This window comes from Argiope bruennichi, chromosome 2, assembly GCF_947563725.1.
Source record: "Argiope bruennichi chromosome 2, qqArgBrue1.1, whole genome shotgun sequence".
Classification (NCBI taxonomy): Eukaryota; Metazoa; Arthropoda; class Arachnida; order Araneae; family Araneidae; genus Argiope; species Argiope bruennichi.
In genome coordinates this window covers 89,210,213-89,222,753 of record NC_079152.1, presented here as the reverse complement: position 1 = coordinate 89,222,753, position 12,541 = coordinate 89,210,213, and the positions used below count along the sequence as shown (strand labels likewise).

At 26.0% G+C, this 12,541-nt stretch overlaps 1 protein-coding gene and 1 long non-coding RNA gene across 2 annotated transcripts in view; both read right to left on the bottom strand.

Moving 5' to 3' along the window:
• LOC129961843 (uncharacterized) overlaps nucleotides 1-12,541 on the bottom strand; it is a 45,038-nt gene that overhangs the window by 32,207 nt on the left and 290 nt on the right. Inside the window, exon 2 of the long non-coding RNA XR_008783838.1 lies at nucleotides 11,748-12,040. This is a non-coding gene — a long non-coding RNA (uncharacterized LOC129961843). The remainder of the gene's footprint in view (nucleotides 1-11,747; nucleotides 12,041-12,541) is intronic.
• Nucleotides 3,218-5,042, bottom strand: LOC129961840 (prismalin-14-like). Its single transcript, XM_056075423.1, has 3 exons — nucleotides 4,984-5,042; nucleotides 3,983-4,290; nucleotides 3,218-3,299 (listed from the first exon to the last, which is right to left on the bottom strand). The coding sequence occupies exons 1-2, from the start codon at nucleotides 4,996-4,998 to the stop codon at nucleotides 4,033-4,035; spliced, it is 273 nt and encodes a 90-aa protein (XP_055931398.1). The 5' UTR covers nucleotides 4,999-5,042; the 3' UTR covers nucleotides 3,218-3,299; nucleotides 3,983-4,032.

Here is a 12,541-nt window from a genome sequence, read left to right as displayed (position 1 = left end):
CCATCAGCCTTCCTTGCATCATAAAATTGCCAAATAAATAAGTAAATAAAAAACAAAAAACACGCACACACCAATCAATTAAAATTTGATATTACTTGTTCCTTGTGCAATAACAAAATATTAGTTTATAAGTTCATAAATGATGATAATTCATTGTAATATATATTAGTAATTACATATTTCAAATTGCTCAATTATATCTTGAATTATTTTATGAATTTGGATAGTAAACTTTACGGAACTGGCGTATCCAGAATAGAACTTTTAGCTACATTGCATACACTTCTTTTGTGTTATTTTTAGCAAAAATCCTTTCATTTCTATATACTTTTTATTACCTCATTGTACAATGATTATTCCTGACCATATGATGCAAGAATTTCGTGCTTGAAAAATTTGGAATCATTACTGATCTCAGAGTTTTCATTATGGTATCAGAATAAAGAAAGGCAGAACATGAAATGCTCATCAGTATTGTTGCCCATATAGTGTTCAAAACTTGAAAACGAACAACTCTCAACTATCAAAATACTCTTGAAAGTTCTAAGTAAAAACTCTTCTTAAGACTGTATGAATATTATATATAAAGACTGCATTTGAATTCTTCATCTTCTCTTCAGAATGATCAATAAGTATTAAGCGTACAGATTATGTCCTTAAATCAGTAAATCACAAAAAGATATAAATGAAAAAGAAAAACAAAACAGAGACACATTTGTTCCATTATTATTACGCACATTAATAAATATAGGAAAGTATGAGTACTTTTAGATACCAAAGAATTTACGCAACTTTTTCAGCAAGACATTATGCAAATATATTGACTGATCCTTGTTTATAGTTGGAATTTTTTCCGATGACGGTTTTGTATTTTCGATACGTTTGTTATAATCTACAATTTAATTTCGCATATTCACTTGTATGAGCTCTATTGTCAAATTCTGATATCAAATACTTCGTTATTAAGAATATTTATTAATATATACGTTCTTTATTATAAATAGTTATGTTATTATTATTCATTAGAAAATTTTCGTCGATTTCTTGAATTTTCCTCTTAATTATAAGTTGCATGAAGTATTTAATCAATCTTGCCTAAAATGGAATTTTTATTAATCAATAGTAGAAATTTCAAATATTTATTAACATTATATGTTTTATGATGATAGAATCATACAAAAATCTGGTTGTGACGATAAATATATCAAATATGTACAAAAGAAGAATATCATTTAATAGAATTAGATGTTAAATTTTTTTAAACTACAAATGTATAAATCAAATGCTTCACCTCGTACTTCATTTTAAAAAAAATGATAGTATTAACGCTATAATGTTAGGGACTTAAGTTTTTCAAAAGGTGATTCTTACTTAAGTATTTAGAAATGCAAACATAAAATGATTAATTGCGTACTGATGAAGTTATACATAAAACTTTTTTCAATAAATATTTAACAATTAACGTTTTAGGTTTTGTGATACAAATATTGGAAAATTTGCTTGCAAACATGCATCAATTAGTTATCTGAATCATTTCAAATCTCGTCGCATTTTTATTCCATTTCTACTTTAAAAACCTCTACAGTATAGTCTGAAGTAGAATTTTGTGAATTATTTAATTTATGCATATCCTGATATCTCTTCTACCAATATTAATGAATTCAAATTCATAATTTCATTAATCACCCATGTTCGGGAAAAAGTAAGTTGTCGCTAAAAAAGCAATTATTAATCGAAAATAATGTAAGTAATTCTGAATGCAATTTGAGATTAATTGCTTCTAGTTGATGTTGTCTTGTTGTTGAATGACGGAAAAATATAAATTTTTGCAAGATCAAAATAATAATATAAGTACAATTTATTATAAAAAATTAGTCTTCAATAAATATTTATAGTAATTTTATGAAATCTATTATTATGTGAAATATATATCAGTGCTGTATATTTTTAATTAAAAATATATACCCTTTTTAAAAAAGAAAAATGTGGAAGAATGTTTCAATCACAAAACTTGCAAATTTAAATGTGCATTAATTCTATCATTTTTAAAATATTATGCAAGTATTTCTTTTAAATATAATGTACCGCGAGTATTTCTTTTAAATCTAAATATAATCAAAAAACAAAAATGACGCTTTTTAAAAATTAACTAACTTTTTATATGCAAATCTTTATAATTTAAAAAAAAAATAATAAGGAAGAATTTTGATTGGAATGTGTATCAAATATTGCAAACTCTTGCAGTACAAGTTTTTTTCTCAAGAAACCACATTTTGTTATAAGTTTTAAGTTTTAGTTTTAGTTCAAATCTCAGTTTTGAATTAAAATTGGCATTTTAAAATCATATTTAAAACGCATCATCCCTGACTAACATGTAAGATCTAGTTGCGAGATTCAAAATAAAATATCTGATATATATATCACGTAACAAAGTCAATTGAGCCAGTTGCCTTAATACTATAAAGAAATTAATACATCTAGTATTCCTGCTTTATAAACTTTTCTTAAAATATAATCAAAATCATTTATTAATCTCTAAGATTTTAAAGAAAGTATTTTGTCAACATCAGTAGGATTGTGATACTTGTATGTGTTTCTTAATATGCGTGTATTTAGATTTTTTTTTAATTTTGCGATCTATTAATAGCAAAATTTTTAATTATTTATATTTAACACAGATATTTCACTGAATAATCCATTTATTTTACTCCTATTCGAGGCTAAAAATTACGTTCAAAATTCTAATTAAATATCATGTCACATGTTTTCTTTTCCTTTTAGATATGGATGATTTGTTTAAGTGCCGGTAACTGCTGTCCCAAGAAACCTCCTCTGATAGTTATTTTAGTAATTGTTAATAATTAAACAATAAATACAATAAATTTTACAATCAAGAAATATATGAATTAATGAAAAGAAGCAAAATTATTGACTGGTAGAAACGGACATTTAATTAATAAATGTTTGTGTAATTATTTGTCTGAAATATGCAATCTTTTAAAGAAAGTTTATGCTTTGAAATTCTTCACGCATGTTATTCATTGAACTATTAAGTTTATAAGTATATTTGTTTGTTTGTGGTTTAATGGCGCAAGAACCATATTTGGTAATGCTGGGATTGATAAGTATGACGATTTTCTGTGAAAAGGTGTGACTAAAATTAGACAAATAATTCATTCAACAGTATTTCTTTATTTTTTATTTTGCAATAATAATTCTTCATTTTTGTTTCATTTTTCTATTAATTCTTCGTTTTAGATTATTCTTAAGGTGACATTCTAGTTCAGAAATTTGCAGTCCTGTAAAAAAAGAAGGAATTTATTATGCTATGTAAATAGGTTTTAAAACAATAAAAATGAAATCAAATAAGATTTGAGAAATTAATTTACAAGAAAATAAAATCAATTAAAAAAACGTTCTAAAATTGTTTCCTGAAATTGCCACTTATATGGCTATTCACAACAATATTTTAAGCAATTTTACTAACCTATTATTATTAATAAAATAGCATCTGCATTCAAATATCATTAGAATAAGGATATATTACGGTCACTCATTTTGAAAAAGATTTGAAGAATTTTTAGTTTTTTCTATTGCTGATATTCACTTAGGCAATTTAAATAAAATGAATAATCTCTGAGTAAAATTGAAATTTTCCCAACAAAAGTGATAAAACTACTTATTATCAACTAAGTAATATAATCTCAAAAAACTTTAGTTATATAAACTTAACTCAGTTGAGATGATAATTTTGAAGGCATTACAAATAAAATTTAATCTTAAAATTATTCAATGAATAATTTCATATTTCTGGATCTGAATATACTTGAGGGGTGGCAAATTATTTAGTCGAGAAATTGCATTTTAAGAGTATTCTTTTAATATAAATATTTTCAAGTACACCAACATAGAGTTTATTCGTCTTATTTATTTTTAAATTTATTTTAGAATCCCTATTAACAGAGTGAAAAAAAATACTTACCAAATGATTATTAAATTTACTTAAAAGTGAACTTCGATGCAACTAAAATCTCAAAAGTATCTTCCATATCCGAGATAGCCGGTGCCATATCTTCCATAGTATCCATAGGGTCCATATCCGTAACCTAGTCCATCATATCCATAATAGGGTGCGTTGTCAAAGGCACCGTAGTATCCATTATATCCAAGACCATAAAATCCGTATGGAACCTCTCCTTTGTAGAAATGTCTGGCGCTCACTCCATCTCCGTATCTGTATGGTATGAGCGATGCGCATGCAACAGCTGCCATAGCCAAAACAAGAGCGATCTATAGAAAGAATTGCATAATAGGAAAATATCTTTTAGTTTGAATAAGAATTAGAAGAAAAAAAAAAGTTTTTTTTTCTTGACAATTCAGCAGGTAGAAATGACGTTTGTAGACATTTGATTTGACATTTGTAGAAATCGAAAATTCAATTAAAAGTAGTGTAATGCTAAAAACATGAATTCATTAAACCAAATCAGTATTGAAATTTATTATCTCAAATTATATTGACCGCAGCCCGTGCTCATTTTTTTAATAACAACTCTCGTTTAAATTAGCATTTTACAATCACTTTGCACACATTTGCGGAGCATGATTGCAATTAATCGGAAATTTGTTCTAGATTTCTTGAATTTATTTTATTATTGCTTCTACGAATTAGTTAATCAATTTTTCTTAAATGGAATGTTTTTTAATCAGTATTAGAAATTTTGAAATTACATGTCTTCACTTTTATTTCTATGTATAATTTCATTGCAATATATAATTCCTTTCTCAATTCCCTTGTTTATATAGATATAATTTACACCAAATTTATTCGAAAAGTAGACGAAGAAATTAAATGTATATTAAATTTTATTTTGTATTTATTTTTCATTTAAGGGTAAAGAAAATCTTATGATTTTTATTTGGAGCATTTACAAAGACGTAATGCATTCGTAACGTATCAGTAGCGCAAATTAGAAAATTTCTTACCACTAATTTCATCATGTTGGAGTGCGGGATCTTCCTTTGTTCCTTTCTCGACACTTTTACGGTATTAGGTATGATAACTTTTTGGATTTATTCCATCGTTTATATATACTCGAAAATTTCGCTTGACTGAATGTTAACGCTGTTTTCGAGGCTAAGAATTTTGATAAAAGATAAAAAAGTAATGATTAAAAAAAAGATAAAAATACTTGTATCATGCATAAGTTAATAACAAGACATTACGCTCAGTTTTATGTTGAATATTTTGATCTTTAAAACTGTTTTCTGATAAACATCTTGTTTTTTTAAAATTTCTTTCATGTTAATGATAATTACAAATCAAACAACTTGTTTTGATAAACATCATGCTTTTTAAAAACCATTCTTTTACTTCTAATGATGATTGCAAATTAAGCAAAGCTACAGAATTGTCGTAACAATCTGTTTTACCTTCTTGTTTATTTTTTACGAAATTTTTTTTTGTCAGAAAATTTAAAATTAATGTTCATCGATTTTATCTTTTATCTAAAAATAAATAATAGAAAGTGTTGAATTGCCCTTTTATTGAAATTCGGTTTAGTTTACAATGTAACAATTGCCACTTGTATCAGGTGTTAAATTATCTTTTTCTGAAATTGCTCTGTCATTTAAAATGTCTGAAACATCTTAAAATTTGAAATTTGAAAATAATGATAGAATTACGAAAAACAATCTTTAATAAACTTTTAAATAGTCAAAAATGTATCAAATACATGATTAAAAGTTGTCGCCTACCAGGAAATTTTTAAAACTTTTTTCTTGGCAATGCGCGATTAAACGACTATTGGCGATAATGATCAGCTGCAGTCGCATCATAAAAAGAAACGTTTGTTTGGTTGCTTTTGGGAAGTAGTGATAAACATCACGTGCAATGTCTTACGTTTTCAGTCTTTTGCAAATAATTTAAATAGTAAAAAATTGTAAAAAAAATTCTCAATTTAAAACATTTTTTTCAGATTTTTCCTTGAAATAAGATCCCGTTTTAATATGGTAGAGAATACCTTGTAATTAAACAGGATTTTCATTAAGTACCTGGAATTAAAGCCTATCTAAAAGCTCTAAAACTTTGCCAATATGCCAAATCGAATTGTCGCCAAACCTTTTGATAAAGAATATCGCTGATATCTTTCTAGCCTCAATATGCCAAGTTTCTCAAATCCTTGGAAATTTCAACATCTTTCTGGGAAGTTTTCAATAAGTTATATTGGTTTTTGAAGGGAAATGTATTATTTTGTTTGCTATATATCTCTGAATTTGATTTTCATTAAATTCCAAAAGAACTGTACTCGCTCCTGGTTTTAATTTGCTGTCAGTTTTGAGCCAGTTGGTAAAAAAATAGGAAAATTCTAAACAAGACAATAAATTCAGAATTTGTATTATATTCTAAACTATATACAAAGAAATCGACAAAAAATTCACATATTCGAAAAATATCCTATTTTGGTTTCATAGTGGTTTTTGATAAAAAATGATTATAACAAAAAAAATTTTGGAATTTCTTGAAGGCATAATATGGTTCGAATAATTAAAATAATAATAATAATATCCATAAAAGTAATTTGTAAAATTTCGTACTCCTTTAATCAAACTCCTCAACTGATGAATACAAATTGGATTACTTCTCAGCTTTTCAATTGTATTAAGGTTATTTGTGATAAATAAGATATGTGGTTGCATTGCGATTACGAAAGGATACAAACTATTGATAATTTTATTGTAGACTAGTGATAATTTTCCGTCCAGATGGTACCAGAATTCCAAGTGTGAGAAATATTGACTCATTGCTGAACTCTCAATTTTTTTTCATTAATTAAGGAAAGAGTGTGACTGAACGTGAAATAGTCATCCGTATTATTATATATATAATGAGCAAAACATAAAAAAATCTTATGTCAAAAATACTTGTGATATTTCTGAGAAATAATTCTTCAGAAGAGTGTTTCATTGAACAGTGATAGTTTTCTGTCAAGATGATTCAATAATTTTGTGCTTGATAAATATGGACCTATTATTTATTTTAGATTTCTCATTATGATATAAGAAAAATGCTTGCAGGAATGTAAAATGCTTGTCAGTATTGTTGCCCATATAGAGTGCAAACTTTGAAATAAAAATACTGTCAACTACCAAAAATACCTGTGAAATTTCTCAGTAAAAATTCTTAACATTATGCGAATATTATATATGACGTTAGCATTTAACTTTTTTTGTATTCCCTTTAGAATGATTTCGAAGTAGTAAGCGTACAGATTTGGCCATTAAATCAGTCTACCTCAAAAGTTGTAGAGTGAAAAGAAAGAAAGAGAAGCAGGTGTGTCCCAGTTTTATTACGAGCGTACATATACGCAAGAGAATGTGAATGTTTTTAAATGCCAAAAATTTTTCATGGATATTATACAAATCTTCTGATTGATTATTGTAACAATATTCTGAAATTTTTCGTTAAAAGTGTTATATTTTCTTTGAGTTTGTTATTATCTTCAACTAATTTTTTATATTTTCACTAGTCTGGATTTAATTGTCATATTCCATCCTCAAATATTGCTTTATTTAAAAAAAGTTTTAAATATAATATATTTGCATAAACATATTCAGTCCGTTTCCAAAATTCTTTTTTCTTCATTAACTATTGTTGTGAGGCAAGAATTTCACAAATCCAAAATTTCGCAATAGAGTATTGTGAGCTCTAATCTAATTTCATTACAAATTAATTACTTCGTGCACAACATGTTAAGAAAAAAAATTAATTTTTCTATCAAACCCTTTTTTGATCATACTGAACATACCGGTTAAAAACCGATTTCAAAAGTGGAGGCTTCAACACTTTTTCACTTTCCTATATATTTGGTGTTCTGATATGATAATATAATATTCTCTTTGATAATAGAATCGTACAAAGGTTTATTGGGAAGATAAATAGAGAGAATATGCGCATAATAAAGGTACGATTTAAAAAAATATATTTTTTTATTTTTCTAAAACTACAAGTGTATAAATTAAATGCTTCTGTAACTCGCACTAAAATTAGTAATGAATAAAAATATTAACGCTATAATTTTTGGAATTAAAGTTTGTAAAATGTCAACCTTCACTTATATATTTTTTTCAAATGCATACAAAAAACTGATTAATTGCGAATTGATGTAGTTAATTATGAAACTTTTTTCAACAAATATTCATTATTTTACTTTTTTAATTTTTGTGATACAAATGTTGGAAAATATGCTTGCAAACTCGTATAAATATGTATTAAATTAGTTATCTAAATCATTTCAAATCTATCGTCTTTTTAATCTATTGTTACTTTAAAAATTTCTAAAGTGCTGTATAAAAAAAGGATTTTGTGGATTATTAAACTATATATATATTGTGGTATCTCTTTTTGAGATATTTAATGAATTCAAACTCATAATTTCATTAATCACTCGTGATCCGGAAAATGTAGGATGCCGATAAAATAATGTAAGTCTGTAATGTCTTAATTCAAAATAATGTAAGAAAATTTGAATGCAGTTAGAGATTTATTGTTTCTTGTTGTGTTAATGTTATGATGGGAAAATTTAAATCTATGCATCAACAAAATAATAGAAGTACGATTTATTTTCAAAAATTAGTCTTGAATAAATGTATCTAAAAGTTTAAAGAATTCTATTAATTCTTTAAAGAATATGAAAATGCTGTTTCTTTTTAAATAAGAAAATATAAAAATTTTAAATAGAAACGCAGGCCCAAAAAACCTGTAAATAAGAATTAAATTTATTAAGATTAAAATGGAAAGAACAACGCCCGAATTCTATCATTTTAAAACGATTTAAAGAGTATTTTTCCTAAATATAATAATATTTCAAAATTTGAAAATATAGCTCCAAAACCCAAAAATGATTCTAATTTTAAGAATACATATTTATTTGTAAGCAAATCGTTTTTTAAACAAAAAATAATAACGATGAATTTTGCGTAGGTTGACGATAATATTATAGGTAGACGACATTACTAGGTTGTACTACGGTGGTTACACTAGGTTGAAGACGTAGCATATATTACAAAATCCTGGAGCACAAGTATTTTTCTTCAAGACTTTTTTTTAAAAACAATCATTTGTATTGATTTTTAAGTATCAATTTTAGTTCAAGTTTTAATTTCCAACTGAGGTTGCCAACTTAAAATCATATTTAAAATGTGTCATCCAATATTAAAATTTGCTCAATTTCTAGTTGCGAGGTTCAAAATTAAATATTTGATATATAATGCACCAAAGTCACTTGAGCCGGTTGCCTTAATACTACACAGAAAATTAATACATCTTGTGCTCTGCTTTATGCTCTTTTCTTAAAATAAAATAAAAATTATTTATTACCCTCTAAGATTTTAAGGAAAGTAGTTTGTCAACATCAGTAGGATTGAGGTATTTGTATGTGAATGCATTTGTATTTGTAAAATCTATATACACGCATGTTTAATATGCATGCATATAGATTTTCATGCCGGCGTCCTGGCATAGGGGTAGCGCGTCTTCCCCGTGATCTGGGCGTCTCGGGTTCGAGTCCCGGTTTGGGCATGGTTGTTCTTCTGTTGTTCTATCTGTGAGATGTGTGAATGTGCCCTCCTGTAAAAAGGGGTTGTGCAAGCGAATGAGTGATGCGTGAGTCGCAAAGTCGTACTCTTGGCCCTAGTTGGCGCTGCTATAAAAAATAGGAGACGTTCCCCCTCAGGTTTAAATCGCTGTCTTCGTAACTGTGGGCTTGTCAGTGGCAAGTGCCATAAGAAACAAACAAACAAGCAAGATTTTCGTTATTTCGCGGTCTATCACTAATAAAATTTCGTATTAGTTATGTTTTAAACAGTTAGTTCATTAAATGATGCATTTATATTTCTCTACTTATAAATTAAAAATTCCATCCTAACTTTTAAACAAATTTTGCGTATTTCATTGTATTTTTTTTTTCTAGAAATGGATGATTTGGTTTTTTTTCTTTACATTTGGTTACAAGAATTCTCCTTTGATAGTTTATGGCTATTTATTTACATAAAAAATGCTTAACTTGTATATATGAGTCAAACTTTATCTTCTCAGAACCTCCCAATACATTTAACAACCAAGAGAAAAATACGCTAAAAATATGAAAAAAAACAAGATATTATTAACTGGCATAAATGGGTATTTAATTAGTAAATGTTTGTATAATTAATTATCTGAAATATAGAATCTTTTAAAGAAAGTTTAAGCTTTGAAATTCTTCACGCATGTTATTCATTAAACTATAACGTTGATAATGATGACCATTTTTTGTAAAAAGGTATGACTAAAAGAAGGAAAATAATTCAGTTAAAAACATTTCTTTATTTTTTTGCAATAATAATTCACCAATTTTGTTTCAATTTTCTAAACATTCTTTGCTTTTGATTGTTCTTATGATGACATTCTATTTCAGAAATTTGCAGTCCTGTAAAAGAAAAAGAATATATTATATAAATAATATTTTAAACAATAACAATAAATTTAAGTAAGACTTGTGGAACTAATTTAGAATAAAATTATAATTTTTTTTTTTAAATTCAAAAATTATTATTTAAATTTTTTTTCCTTACGAGGCCAGTCATAAAGCTACTCACAACTTAATAGTCAAACCTATTTTACTAACACATTATTATCAATACAATAGCAACTAAATTCAAATATTGTTAGTATAGAGATATATGACAGTCAATCATTTTTAAGAGTTTGAAGAATTTAATGAATTGCTAGCTCTTCTATTTCTTTTAATCAGTTGGATAATTTAAATAAAATGACATCTTTGAAAATATGTAGTTTTTTCTATAAAAATAATATAACTAATTAATCTCATCTTTTCTGAAAAAGATTTAGCTTAATAAAATTAATGCGCTTGAGATGTTACTTTTAAAGTTATTAATTATTAAAATGATGGTTATTAATTATTCAAAATTATTCAATTAATAATTTTTAAATTTCAGGATATAAATATATTTGTAGAATCTTAAACTATTTAGACGAGAAATAAAATTTTAAGATTAAGTGCATACTTTCAGTATAAGGGAAAAAGAATAATTCGAAAAAAACAACATAAGGAGTATATATTAAAATATAACTTATATTAATATAATATATATAAGAATACATAATATAATTAGAATATATATTATAATTAAATATATATTAGAATCTCTACTAATAAAATGAAAAAAAAAACATACTAAATGTTGGTTAAAGTTATTTAAAAGTGAACTTACGTAATAAATAAGACTCAAAGATATCTTCCATATCCGAGATAGCCGATAAATGGATGGGAAGGAATTAAAGTATTTTTTTTATTTTTTTTCCTTATACTCGTAAACGCTTAGACAATTTAAATAAAATGATTAAACTGCGCGAAATAATATCATTTTATACAAAAATAATTTTAAAAAATTAATTCCAGCTATTCTGAAAATGTTTGGTTATATAAAATTATGCATTTGATATGGTACTTTCCAAATTTGAAATATAATTCGAACTCAAAATTATACAATGAATAATTTTTATGTTTTAGGATGTGAATATATTTTAGCGATCACAAATTATTTAGTCGATAAATAAAAATTTAAGAGCATTTTTTCGATATAAAAAAAGAAGAATTCAAGAGAAACAAATAAACAGTATGTTCGTCTTATTTATTTTTTAAATTTATTTTAGAATCTCAATTAACAAAAGTGAAAAAAAAAACACTTACCAAATGTTGATTAAATTCACTTAAAAGTGAACTTCGATGTAACTAAGATCTCAAAAGTATCTTCCATATCCGAGATAGCCGAGGCCATATCTTCCATAGGGTCCATATCCGTAACCGAGTCCATCATATCCGTAATAAGGTGCGTAGGCTCCATAGTATCCATTATATCCGAGACCATAAATTCCGTAGGGAACCTCTCCTTTGTAGAAATGTCTGGCACTCACTCCATCTCCGTATCTGTATGGTATGACCGAGGCGCATGCAACGGCTGCCATAGCCAAAACAAGAGCGATCTAGAAAGAATCGAGTAATAAGGAAATATCTTTTAGTTTGGGTGAAAATTAGTAAGATAATTTTTTTTTCTTTCTTCCTTTAGAAAACAGTGAGTATAAATATTTCCAATGTCATTTTTATAAAAGAAACTTTGATTGGATTAAACATTTTTTAGAAATCGAAAAATTAAATGAAGTTGGTGTAATGATACAATCAATGAAATTTAGTAAATGAAATCAATATCGAAATATTTGAGTTCAAATATTATTGACTGTAGCCGTAGTCATTTTTTTATGATCTAGCACTCGTTTAAATTCATATTTCTCAATCATCTTGCACACTTATATTAAACTACATTATTTTTCATGAAACACTTCTCGCAGTTTTTTTTTTTTTTTAATTTTCTTCTTATTTACAGCTTGCCGGATTCAGTTACTAATTTTTCCTTAAATGGAATTTTTATCAGTATTAGAATTTTTCTAATTACAATTTTTAACTTTTGTTTCAATATTTAATTGCAA